This window comes from Pteronotus mesoamericanus, unplaced genomic scaffold, assembly GCF_021234165.1.
Source record: "Pteronotus mesoamericanus isolate MK-2021 breed Mesoamerican mustached bat unplaced genomic scaffold, CSHL_Meso_final scaffold_167, whole genome shotgun sequence".
NCBI lineage: Eukaryota > Metazoa > Chordata > Mammalia > Chiroptera > Mormoopidae > Pteronotus > Pteronotus mesoamericanus.
In genome coordinates, this window is record NW_026555308.1 from 35,815,372 (window position 1) to 35,829,476 (window position 14,105).

The 14,105-nt window shown below is 35.6% G+C and overlaps 1 protein-coding gene across 1 annotated transcript in view; it reads right to left on the bottom strand.

Annotated features, from left to right (window-relative positions):
- LVRN (laeverin) overlaps positions 1-14,105 on the bottom strand; it is a 51,950-nt gene that overhangs the window by 10,047 nt on the left and 27,798 nt on the right. The window contains exons 10-18 of the mRNA XM_054589936.1: positions 13,672-13,844; positions 11,767-11,843; positions 11,262-11,401; positions 9,145-9,200; positions 6,054-6,207; positions 3,862-3,956; positions 1,851-1,958; positions 1,053-1,220; positions 530-667 (exon numbers count right to left, since the gene is read on the bottom strand). Of these exons, the coding sequence (XP_054445911.1) occupies positions 530-667; positions 1,053-1,220; positions 1,851-1,958; positions 3,862-3,956; positions 6,054-6,207; positions 9,145-9,200; positions 11,262-11,401; positions 11,767-11,843; positions 13,672-13,844 (1,109 nt within the window). The remainder of the gene's footprint in view (positions 1-529; positions 668-1,052; positions 1,221-1,850; positions 1,959-3,861; positions 3,957-6,053; positions 6,208-9,144; positions 9,201-11,261; positions 11,402-11,766; positions 11,844-13,671; positions 13,845-14,105) is intronic.

Sequence of the window (14,105 nt, forward strand, 5' to 3'; positions counted from 1 at the left end):
TATATATTTTACCCAAAAGAAGGGCTAGGAAGCAAGCAAATTAATCTTTAATGATGAGAAATATAAAAAAGCTCAAGAACATGGAGTTTAGATGTATAAAGGGAATGTGACAAATAAAACACATGAACAACATCCACGCTGAAGTAATAATGGGTATTGTTGTTTCTTAAAGATACAGTGACATCATAAAATATGGCCTATAATGGTACTTCATAAAATAGATGAATGGATGATATGCATGTATACCAAAAAAACAAGACTTGCTCTGATCTGTGTTTCAAACTTCATAGGGGCACAGTGGGGAAATTGTGGTGTAAAACTATCCCATGCAAATCTGTTTTCATACAGAAAGCCAAAACTGAGGATAAGTGACCTTCTCTTCCATAACACAGCCAGTTTGTAGTGAGACTGAGTGTAAGAAAACATCATCACTTTTCTAGTCAGTGCAAAGGACTTTTGTGACCTAGCCAGACTTCTAGCACCAAACCTGAGACCTAAATGAAAGCGTGATCTCACATTTTCTTCTTACCTTTCACTCACAGCTTGCCAATTGCTGACTAAAAAGTCTTTTGCAACATAACGGCCCACTTCAGATGCTGCCACAACTTCAATTATATTTGTGTAATTAAAATTGAATAGAGATGTAGAGATGGCGTATTCCATAAATCTGAAAAAATACATTTGCAAAAAATAAATATGTAAAAATCATCTAATATAAAAAGTTAATTTAAAAGAATGGAATCAAAATCCCAAATGATTCTGTTAATGATGCACAGTTCTCCCTTCGGTTTATTAATTGCATTCTTCTGCCAGGAACTTTTTTTTCTTAATCTTCATCCAAGGATATGTTTGTATTGATTTTAGAGAGAGAGAAATATCGATTGGTTGCCTCCCCTACACTCCCCAACCAGGAACTGAACCCACAACCTAGGTATGTGTCCTGACCAGGAATTGAACTAGCAACCTTTTGGTGTATGGGATGGCTCTCCAACCAACTGAGCCACCATGCCAGGGCCCATCAGGAACTTTCAAGGTAAGTTGACCATAGTCACCTGTTAAGTATCCATGGATCTTTACTGCAGCTCATTGCATAAATAAGTTGAAGCCTTTCTTCTTCCTTTGTGTTATTGGTGTAGATATTTAACAAAAAGTCCCATTCTTTATCACTTCCCAAGGCGATGCCATAACATAAAATCACAGTTTTTATGGGATAAGGTATTCTGTAAAGTATAATATGCAATTATATTTCTCATAGTAGTTATGTTTGTCTAGAACTATATACCTAGAAAAAAATGTTGAGATCTCAGATATAAAAATCAAAAGGAGAGATCTAGAAAGGCAACTGCAGAAACTGTCATTAGTATTCCTATCACAAAACAAGATCATCAAATTAGTTTAGAAACTAATGGTTTTAAGGAAGAACTAAATTAGAATAGTACAAACAGTACTGTATGCTGATAATGTTTGGTCTTATATCACATTATCACATTTCCTAACAGTCTGAGTGATATTCTAGAGGTAATATAATACAATCAAAATAACAGAGTCTTAGTCTCAACTCTCAGAGAGGGAGCAAACTCACAGAGAAAAACCACTGGCAAGACAGGAATACACTGGCAATGACAGGTCCTGGGTGACATCACAGTCTAAATTCTCATCTACTTTTATGCATAGACCTACATTAGATAACTTTAAAAAAAAAAGATACTTGAAAAAAATTGGAGGAGAGAGAGAGATTAACCAAGTGAAAACAAAAACAATCACTCCCAGAGTGAAAGCATCAAAAAGGTAGAGAAATTGACGGTGTTGAAACAGGAGAAAAACAAGGGCAATTATGGTATTACTCTTACTCATTCTCTGGGTGGATCATCCAGTTTTTGAAGAGTTCTCTTGACAGCTGAAGACAGTCTTCAAGGCCCAAGAAACATATAGCTCCAAAAAGGTTTTCCAGTGATATTCTTGAAGGAAAAGTAAAAAAAAAAAAAAATCATTTTATTTTATATTACTACATTATTTTTCTGTCTCCAAGAATATGTTTCATAAAACTGGATATTTTAAAATATCCTCCCATAACATTGGATTTGCTTAAAAAAAAAAAAAAAACCAGCTTCGTGGATAACAAATGTGTTTAAGATTCAGAGAAATGTTTGCTGAGAGGCTCTCAGGCACCAAATAAGCTCCTAAGGTGGTATTTTTTGAAAAGTTAGAAATAAATTACTGCCATCCTTCATCTCCCTCAATCATACTCAGTGTACACACACTCCACATCTGTTATCAATTTATTTTTTCTCCTTTTTACAATTATTGCCTTGTGGATAAAAAAAAAATCACTTCAGAGTTTTTGATCTAATACTCTTAAAAACAAAGTTTTTTATACATGGAAAGGAAAGGGAATGGTTTATTTCTCTCCTTTAACAATGTGCTTTTCCTTGCTTAAGCTTCTTTTTCTTCTTCAACTCCTCCTGGCTATTATATTTATGGCCAGAAAGAAAATAGAGGTTTTCATAGCTGAGAAGGGGTACACATTATGCCTCAAAATGAAGTAAGTTCAAAAGACTACAGTGAAGAACAATAATAAATCCAGGTAAGCGGTGCCTGAGGTGTGTCTTCCTATACTCCCCAACTTAGGAGTCACAGGCAAAGGAATTCAAACTGTCCGTAAGTTTCCAGAAAATGCAAGAGCCACATCTTTATTGCTCCACCCTCTAGTTTCAACCCAGCTTGACCTGACCTTCTGATAAGCAGAGGTGGAATGTCCAAGCGGGGAGGCCCTCTGAGAAACAGCTCTGAGCATTCCCGTACACACACATACTCCCTCTCCCTACCCATCCCAAGCTGGCTGCGGCAAGACTGCTCCAAAGAGAACTGGTCTTGGGATGCTACAAAAAGCAGATTACCTCACTGTAACCAGTTCAAGAATATGGCTAGTTAACAGGTGTGCTGCCTGACTGCGCACACTTTTGCCTTCCCGTTTATTTGCACATGCCTACACACTTACTACCCCAGGTAGTCTTCCCTGTCTTCCATCTACTTGTCTATTCAAGCCTGTGACTGGCAGGACAATCGCAGGCCAGTCACAGGCTTGAATAAAAAGTAGATTTCCTCGTCTCTCAGAAGGATACTCAGAAGAGATATTTGCATTTTGTGTACCCTGTATTTCTTGGATGGTCTAATTGATTTCAGCTTGATTTGACTAGTACCGTAAATACAATCCCTATACCAGTGTTGATTATAAACTCCCTCCCTAAATCTAGAAGCCCACCATACACACACAAACCTTGGGTCCCAGGGAGACTGGTGATACCACAACTGTATTTTAACTTTCACTCCCTTCCCAGACTATCACAACCACATGCTTACTTCCCTCACCAAACCAATGATGTGAAAATCATTTGCAACATTAGGATCACACACAATGACTGATATATTTCACTGTCAACTTCTCTCATCTGATTTGCACAATGGTAGAATTTCTGTCATCAATAATATACAGAGGGAACTCTTTTCCCCTGTGGTCTTTGCATGCCCTTCAGTTAATTGGTACAGGCTGACTTTGCTTAGCACAAAACCCTTCACCAATAGTACGACACTCTTAACAGTTTCAACCAGTAGCGTAAGATTTGAGAATATAGAGCTATAAATTCCTCTGTATACACATATGCACTTTTCAGGTAAATGAAGATTGCAAACTATTATTTCCTATTAGAATACATATTGCTTACCAATCTCAAGCTACTGTTCTAAAAATCACATTAAAAATCTCTCAGTGAATCATAGTTATTAAGATCTTATGTAAATTTGAAAGCCTATTTATTAATATGAATCATTATACACAAGTATCACTGTTCAAAAAATACTTACAGAGCTAAATAGTCATCTTGCAATGCTGCCACATTTTCGCGAATTATAGTTGAATAAATATTCCATACTGAGATAAATCTCTTTAATAGATACTTCTATAAACAATAAAGAAAATACACTGTTAGTTTTGGCTCAAAACACTGAATTTGCACTGTATTTCTCTTTATCTGAAAAGACATTAATAGTGACAGATAGTTCTTCAAAAATGATCTTTATGTGTTAGTAATGTGTAGCTAGTTTATTTTTTAACCTCCCTAGATTCAGTTTTCTCATACAAAAAAATGGGGTTTACAGTAATACCAAGTTTTGGGGAGACTAAACAATGTATGTAATATTGTGCCATACTGCCTGGCACATAAATAAATAAATTTTAGCTATTGTTATCATTTAATATCACCCCACCTATTTCTGGTTGTCTTCAAAAATGTAAAAATTCAAAACTATTTAACTTTCTACCTTAAAACACCCATGTTTAATATATATACTGCCAAGAAAATAAGGAAAACTGATTTATGCCTTAGACAAGTTTAAGCCCTAAATCTGAAATAAAGTTTCTTCAATTGAGCTAACAGCTGGTAAATAATAAAATTATAAATATATATTTACAATACATGCCTGAGAATAAATTAGATGATATTCACTGAAATTCTTTAATAGGTAGTTACAGAATAGCCATGGGGATGTAAAGCGCAGTACAGGGGAGTAGCCAAAGAGCGTATACACAGGACCCATGGACAGGAACAATGGCAGGGGCACTGCCTGAGGGAGTGGGGGGGTGCTGGGTGGAGGGGGGCAAAGCGGGGAAAACCAGGGCAACTCTAATAGTATGATCAATAAAATATAATTTAAAAACAGATACTTAGTTTTCACTTATTTACCCAAAACCAGTCATCAGGTATTATCAGTGAACCACCTCAAGCCCACAAATATTTAAGTGCCCTCTATTGGTACCATCCTCACATTCAAGTAAGTTCCCATGAGCACTTTGAACAGTGGGGAAAAAAAGTCTGGAACCCTGAGGTATTTGCAATCTTGCCCTCAAACTGCCCCAGAAACTCACTCATAATCACCACCACCTAACTTACTTTCTGGTTTGTTTGTGTCTCTTAGCTCTCTGAAGAGCTACTCCCTAACTTTTGTTTTGATTTTACCTGTGCTGTCTTTTTTATGATCACTGTTTAAAACCCAAGAATGGAACTTTTCTCCTGTTATATTGTTTATGATGGCATGTTATTTCTTCTTTCGTTAATTCTAATTTCCCCCTCTCTCTCTCTTTGGAACTTCAAAAACAGTTTTGAAACTTTTGTTTTTTCTGGAATACACCTCTCTGGTGTTAAGTGCTGGCCCTGTAAATCAGAGTATTTGAATTGTGAACATAGGATTGTTAAAAGTCATCCTGTTGAACAACAATCTTTCAGCCCTGGCTGGTGTGGCTCAGTGAATTGAGCACTGGCCTACAAACCAAAGAGTCACCAGTTCAATTCCCAGTCAGGGCACATGCCTGGGTTGTGGGTCAGGTCCCCAGTTGAGGGCACAAGAAGCAAATACACATTGATGTTTCTTTCCCTTTTTTCCTCCCTCCCTTCCCCTCTCTCTAGAAATAAATAAGTAAAATCTTTTTTAAAAAATCTCTCAGGAAAAATAGTTGCTAATACATACTATTCTTTTCTGTAAGAAAAAAAAAGGCATATCATTTCTATCCACTGCTGGTTTCTTAGGGTTAGGGTTAGGACATACCACTTCAGTAAGAATTAAGTACCTTTCCAAACTTCTTTTTTTTAAAAGATTTTATTTATATTTTTTAGAAAGAGGGGTCAGGAGGGAGAAAGAGAAACATCAGTCGGTTGCCTCTCCACATACCCCCAACTGGGGACCTTGCCCGCAACCCAGGCATGTACCCTGACTGGGAATTAAACTGGCAACCTTTTGGCTCACAGGCCAGTGCTCAATCCACTGAGCCACACCAGCCAGGGCTCCAAGCTTTTAGCATACTCATATCTTAGACCAGGTTTATGACTAAGGTATTTTTTTAGAAAGAATAATCAGTCATTCCTAAAAAAAAAAAGAATATATGTATGGAATTAATATAATAGACTATTACTTTTGAAAAGGACTGTTTCACAGATGCTCTTTAGAATATAGAAGGAGGAAGAATGAATTTTTTTAAACCACATAACAAAGAATGAAATTACCTTTAATAATGGGTATATATCATAGTTGCTCACATCAGAAACAAAATTCCTGGGTAGCAGGTTCATCAAGACTGCATGCCATACTATGATTTCATCTTCTTCAGCAAGGTACTTGGTTAAATCAAGTGCTGTTTCAATCTCAATATAATTGTTTCTGTTCGGTTTAAAAACAAAAACTAAAAAACCTTCACTTGCTAAATAATTTGTACACTTTCCATATTTGTTCCATGCTTCAAGGCCTGACTTCAATAAGGTATGTGGAATCAGGAAGCTGGGGGGTAAAAGTCCTTTCTCCTTGATAAGATGGGAACCAAGCAACATTGAAAGACACTTCATTTCAATTTGGCAAAGGAATATTTGTGCATTTAGTATGCATTCTTATGAGTATAATTTCCAATCAACAAGTATTAATTAAAAGTAATTCTCTAGCTAATGTTCTATAAGCAAAAACTAGAATATAGGATGTTATTTTTACCTACCACTGAGGAGCTTATTTGTTCAGTGAGGAGCTGAGATTTACACATAAGCAGCTGTTAATAAAAGGTCCTAAAAAAAGCAATGAATACAATAAAGTAGCAAAGAAGGAAACCATATGCATGTGATGAAAAAGTCAGTGAAGTCCTACTGGAGGAAGAATTTGAGAACAATGAAAGATGGGTAGGATTGAAATGGGTGATGAAAAAGAAGAAGACAACTTAGGACAAAGAAGATAAAGTGGGAATTAATATGATGGGCAGGCCAAGATAATTGAAGGAGAGGATTTATTTTGTGTATAGTTGAGAGGCAGGGCCTAAATAGGAAAGGTGGATTAAAACTGTGGAGAGCCATGAATGTTGGGATGAAGAGTTTACATGTGGTGATAAGGTATTTAGGCAACTGAGTAACACCATGAAATTGATGCCTAAAAAACATTATTGCACTTGTGCTGAAGAAGATAGAATGTAATTCAAAGGAACTATAGGCTAGAAGCTAATACAATAGGCCAAGCAAAAGACCATGAAAGCTTGGCTTAGTTTGGAAGCAGTGAAGGTAGTAAGGTGGGAATCCAAGACTTTCCCAAGAACAAATTGATAAGAAGATGTGACTACTTGGGAAATGTAGAGGAGTTCAGGATATCTCTGATGTTTTAAGTTTGGGTGATGGGAATAATAGTGGTACCTTTGACACAGAGAAAAAAATGATAGTAGGAACAATTTAGAGACAGAAAAAGTTCGGTATCTTGGGTGCTAAATTTAAGCAACCGCAGGCTAAACAGACGACATGAAGAGACAAGTAGATACGTAGATTTAGAAGTCATCAACTATCTTCCACAAACAGTTATTGAGTACTTTATATCTTCTAGGCACCGTACATGTACGTAATAGAACAATCACTGAATTAAAAAATGCCCGAGTTATCCACAGGAAAGTAGAAGAAAATAGCGGAGCCATCACTGGTCTTGAGGATGCTCCCAGCAGCAAGAAGAGGAGAAGTCAGATACAGGAGGAGAATTGTTTTTGTATATTGGAGTCTCAGGAAGCCAAAAATGAAGTTTCCAGGAGGATGTAGTCAACAGTATCAAAGTCATAGTAATCTTAGAGAGGAGTTTCAACAAAAGTAGTGAACAAGGAAGTGTGCCACAGGTCACAGGGGGGAAAAAATAGTTAAGAAATGAGGGATGAAATAAGCAGACATTCATTTAGGAAATATGACAAGCTTAAGAAAGAGAGAACACACTAGATAATTTATCATGTATATTTTCCTTAATTTTATTGTCTGAAAATTTAAATTCTGAACATATATTGATTTACCTGGCTAAGTACTTACCAGCATTTCATATTTCATATTTCAATATGAACTTCAAAATTTCATATTGAAGAAATATGTTATAAATAAAATCAATAATTTTTAATATGTTAAAATACAGGCCATATCTCATTAAAATTATACCTACAGCCATCACTTTTGGGTAACATAAATCACTTCAAAATCTCAGGTTATGGTCTATTTATTTCCAGCAACTCTTTTTTTAAAGTGTGAGCTATCTTATTTCCTTAACCCTCAATATCACAGAAAAATATGAAGACATCTACAATCTTCCTAAATTTATCCATTCACTAGAGTTTACAACATTTATAAAATAAATGTATAACATTTACTAGAGTTTACAAAGGCAAGCCTGAATCGCTTGTAGTTTCGCTAAATTTTTATTCCTGATTGATAGTTTAAAAATAATGATTCTCATACTTTTTGTAATAATCCTGTAAATATTTAAACACTATTATCTTGTTTCTATTTATATCTCCTCTATTACATCCTTTTCAAACTTTTCCTTTAAAGCATTCCTTTTAAAACACTGAATCATCTTTGCTGATCTTTTAAGACCCTTTAAAAAAATTCTCCATAATCATTTTTAAATCTTATTGCACCAAAGTCAATTTCATTTTGAAAATATATAGGACTTTGATATAATTAACTGCCATGTTTTGACTTGAGAAAGAACATATTCTTCCTCTCAAATTGTTGGCAAAAGAATTGCTTTCTAATTGTAATAGACATTAGTGCTCTTTCCTGATAGGACTTTTTAAATTGTGTTTTTTCTTTTTTATTGTGGAAAAATACACATAACAAATTTAACATTGTAACTGTTTTTAAGAGTAAAGTTCAGTGGTATTAAACACATTCATAATGTTGTGCAACCATCACCGCCATCATCTCCTTAGCTCTTTTCATTTGTAAAACTGAAATTCTCTATCCATTAAATAGTATCTCCCCCTTTCTTGTTTCCCCTAGCCCCTGAGAACCACCATCTGACTTTCTGTGTTTATAATTTGACGACTCTAATGACCTCATATAAGTGGAATCATACAGTATTTGTCTTTTCGTGACTGGCTTATTTCACTTAGCATAATGCCCTCAAGTTTCACCCATGTTGTTGCATATTCCAGGAAGTTTTATGTAATAAAATTCCACTACAACCACAGAATTTGATGCTAATCTTGATAAATTAGAGCCTGGATATAATAAAGAACCAAATTCATAGTGATGAAGTTCATAATGATAAAGTCCTCAAGGCACAATCTGAAACCATGAGAGAAGAAAATATACTCACTTAGACAAGGAAAAGGCATCATCAATCAACTGTAGTCTGTGAATAACAGGAATAGCCTACAAATTAGATCCCAGTATGTGCAGAAAAAGATAAGAACTTTTTTTAGTAAAAAAGTAATTTTCAAAAGAATAACAACATTGAAAGATCATTGCTACTTACAAAGCACTTCCACGTGAATTGTCTCATGGGCAGAGAAATGATCATTACTGAGGGTAGTCCCCATAATTTCTTTATTATACATCTGTTTTTGATAAATGATCCCTCTAGACATGAATCATAAAGCTTAAATAAAGCTGAGAGTTTTGCCAAAATACTCCCTGAAAACAGCATGTTAAAAAAATAAAACAGGAAGCCAAGTTTAAAAGACCCCTCCAGAACAGAAAGTATACATGAAATTGTATTACAATGCCCAAATTATTGTCAGGGGAATTTTTTGGCATAGGAGACCTTAAATAAATATTATTTAGTACTATTTTGGTAATCTTGAAGTACTCTTTAAAAGATCTCTCTTTTCTCAAGTTTTTACTACTTTGACACAACACTACCAACAGAGCCCTTTGAATCAGGGAAAGGCAGGGGTAAATTGCCGACCTAACTCCTAAGGCTTTGGTCTGAGCTCCTTGGCATTGCCAGGCCACAGGACTCTGTCTCTGCGTTAGCGTCCTAAGGATGCACAGAGCCTCCCACGGTATTCCTTCAACAGCTCCCAGCATTTTTGTATATGTATCCTAGAAAATGTATCTTCACTCCATCCCTTTCAACATGTGAGCAAGCCAAGCTTAATTCTTTCCTTGGTAGTAAACTCATTTCTTTCCTGGCAAGTACTCATTTTATAGATTTAGAATTGAAAATTTTTTTTATTTTCTCATCAATTATGTTGTAGGAATAACTGCCCTCAGTGTTAAAGTAAGTAAATCTACAGTGGTTTCAAGAAATCATTGCTACAATGACGTGACCTAGTGCTTCCATAGCCAAGAGTGCTCTTAGAAATTAACAGGAATTTAGCTACTCTGAAAAAGATTTTAGAACAAAATATCTTCATAAGTGGTTTTTGTAGCTTTATTCAAAAGTGCAACAATAATTTTTAAAAATTACTGAACATGTTCTGAATGCCTGAATTGTCAGTCCTTTGTTAAACATAACACATGCAACACTTTATTTAGTCTTTGCAACAACCCTTTAAGGTTGGTCTGTTATACCCATTATGATACAGATAAAGAAACTGAAGCATGACTGGCCAAATAAGAGGCCTAAGGTCACACACCTGGTAGATGATGAACAAAAATATAAACACAAATCTACCTGACCCAAAAACCCAAGGTCTGGACCAGTGTTCTTTATTGTCTCTTCTGGTAGAGAGGAGGCTGCATGCGTATCTCAGAGAACTTTCAAAGAGGGAGACACCTAAGATTTTTTTTTTAGTTCAAAAGTCTAGTTTTACAAATGGAGTCTCAACGAACTGCCCAAGTTTCAGAGCTGGGCCCGCTTTGTAGACTTCTAAGCCAGCATCCATCTCCCTCAATGGAAATTTGGTTTAATTCAACCAATTAAAATCTTACCAATTGGAGCTAGCCAACATTTTAATATTTACATATTGAGTAAAGACTTAGAGTTGTTTCACAATTTAAAGTATTATTAGATTGTTATTGATAGTTTGTGGATTAAATTTACCCCTTTTTAAAGAGTAAGAGCATAATTTGTATAAAATTAACATTTTCTAGCATATACTGCACATCTATAATGGGCTTAGAAATTTTAAGTGTATGCTTACCTCCTACTTGTCTCTAATCCTCATGACAAATAAGAAAGATATATTATTTCCATTTTAAAGTGAAGAAATGAAAGTAGAACACTTAAGTAACTTGCCTAACATCATAAAATTAAAGGTTAATAGGAAAATGTGTTCTTGATTTTACCTAGAAAGGTAAAATTGTAGAAAGGCGACATTGATGTTCAAAAACACAATACATTCAACCAAAATCTCCCTTTTCTAAGAATAGGAAATGAGGGGAATGTCTCTTCCCAACCAGACAGGTTTATAAAAGCTCAACTCTGAAAGACTAGAGAGTGCAATGTTAATGATATTTACTTAATAAAAGGTATAAAAATAATCTTACCTTAGGATCTTTTTCAAGCTGTTGATTTAATTTCTTCCAACCTAATTTGTCATAGTTAACTCTGTAATATCCAGTCATATTCACATTTAAAATCACCCAGTCATGATCAGAATCTGAAACTTGCATTTCAGGGAATAATTCTACAAAGGAATATGTGAAACGTTTGAAATGGTACATTTGAAAAATATTTCAATATTTGTCTATGTGATATCCTCCTAATTCTAAACATTTAACCCAATGAAACAAAAATTAAAGGAATTCTAAAATATATATAGTGGTCTTACCATACAATTATATTTTTATTTATAATTATATTTTATAATTATATATATAATTAAATTTTCTCACATTAATAGCTTTAGTTTTGAAACTTTTCTTTGGATCTGTGTGTTCAGCTAGAATAATGTAATACTTTAGTTTTAAACAAGATAGTTTTTCAAAAGCTAAATATTTCAACTTTTTATAATATATATTTATGAAGATATTTTTAAAATGTGTTACTTACTGGTGCTTTTATCTAGCCAGACTAAAGACTGTGTAGTTCCATTTTTCATCCAAAGAATAGGTACAATCCATGTGTTACTTATTGGGAAAAAATTTTAAATTCAGTTAATTTTCACATATAAGAATGTAAACACTGAGCCAATTTTAAATGAGATGATAAAATAACAGACAGAACTCAAAACCTTCAGTCATTCCCTCTGGATGTTTAGGACTTCACTCTTATGATTATTTACTGTTGATTTTTACAAGCCAGTTTTGCTTTCGCTTTTTGTTTACTCTCTCATTATATCTTACAGATTTACTTCTTATAATTTAAGGTAGCTACTAAAGCTGTCTTCTATCTGAAACTTTAAAGGCCTGTTTACAATAAATTATAGCCACCTGGCCTTTTCAGAAGTGGTTCAAGTGCTGCAGACAAAACCAAGTCCATCCTTGCTAAAAGAGGTAAAGAGCAATTTAAGAAGAAAAAGTTTGGCTTCCTGGCTGGTGTGGCTCAGTGGAATGAACACTGGCCTGTGAACCAAAAGGCTGCGAGTTAGATTCCCTGCCAGGGCACAGGCCTGGGTTGCTGGCCAGGTCCCCAACTTGGGGTGAGTGTGAGGCAACCAACTGATGTTTCTCTCCTTCTCTTTCTCCCTCCTTTCGCCTCTCTCTAAAAATAAATAAAATATTTAAGAAAAAAAAAGGTTGGCAAACATTTCAAAATGTTTTTTTGGCATCAAGCTTTCTCCCCATCTGAAAAATGTTCAGCATGAATCAGCCAGATTATTCGTATTTACTGAATGCTGACATTCTTCCCGAGTTGGTGATCATGACCGGGATGAAGGAGCTGACCACAGGGCAGACATTAGTCACCTGAAGGAACATGCTACTTGGAGTTTGGGCAAAATTTCCAGCCTTGCTCAAATGTTCACAAGTCTGGGTTCTTAAAAACAATAAACTGAAGGTCTGTGTTTCGCCTGATAGCTAAGCATACCTCTTCTCAAAAGACACAGTGAGAAGAGACCGTTAGGTCTCTTGTTCCTCTTCCATGGGGTTTTGAAAAAAAGAGTAGGTCAACCTGAAAATTATGGGGGTGGTATTTGAAAACTGATTACTCATTGGTGGTAATGCAGCAATGAGTTGTAAGGATAAAAACTGTATGAAAAACAGTTGAAAATTATCTAACAAATTAAGACACAGAGGGGAAGGGAAGGAGAAAATGACGAATGCTAAGCCACTTTATACTCATCATTTCATTTTTACAACTATTTCCTGGGATACATGTTATTACACTTACTTTATTGATAAGGCAACTGAAACACAGAGATTTTAAATAAGACTTACCTAAGGTTTGAATTTTGGTGAAGTCAATATTTGAACCCAGTATCTAAAGGCCATGATTCTAATAATTCTAATATTATAGGTATGACTACAAATACATACACATATGCATGTGCGGACATGCACAGAACTATTCCTCAAGGACATAGTTACCGTTCAGTGCCATTTCTAGGGAAGAGAAGACAACCTTGCAATGGGATCTCCTTTTCCCTTAACTAGCATGAGGTCATGCACAGGTCTATCATATTGCCTATCACCCAGAACCCTTAGTAATTCATTATTTCTGTCTGAAGGACAAAAAAGAATACATAACACCCAAAAGCTTTGGGGCACTGGCGTGGGGGAGGGGTGCTGCCTTGAATCCTTAAAGGCAGGTCTCTGGCCTGGCCCTGGACATCAGGGGCTTTCCCTCACGCAGTGCCCCAGTAACATCCTGCATGGAGTCCTCAATCCCCATTCCAGGGTCACTCCGCGAAAGGGTGTGTAGCCAGCAGGGCTTAGGCTTCCTCACCCACAGGCTGGCTTCCATTTGATCAGAACTCAAGCCCAAGGAAGGTAAAGACAGAGGAGCAAAACCACCTACTTGTGGGTTAGAAGAGTCTGATTTTTAACTTTTCCAAGATAAAATGGCTCCTGTTTCATGATGCCAGTAGATACGTTTAAGGTGATAACTGGAAAACCACTCTGGTGTGTCCAACTGTCCATTATGCTTTTTACTGTTGCTGGCAAAACAATTTTTCTCTGGTCATCTATCGCCTATTTTTAAAAATCATCAGAAAAGCAGATATTTGTCATCGAAACTTTTTGAGGTAGCAATCTCCTAAAAGAAAGTATATAGCAATTATACAGTAATTCCCAGTGGGTGATACTCTGAACCAAATTCAGAACTCTGTTCAACTCTGTATCCGAATGGCTCCTTAGTTCATTCATTCATTCACTCACTGAACACGTATTATTAGATCTAATATGTGCAGGCTCTATTCTAGGCACTGGGAATAGAGTGGTGAACATTATAGA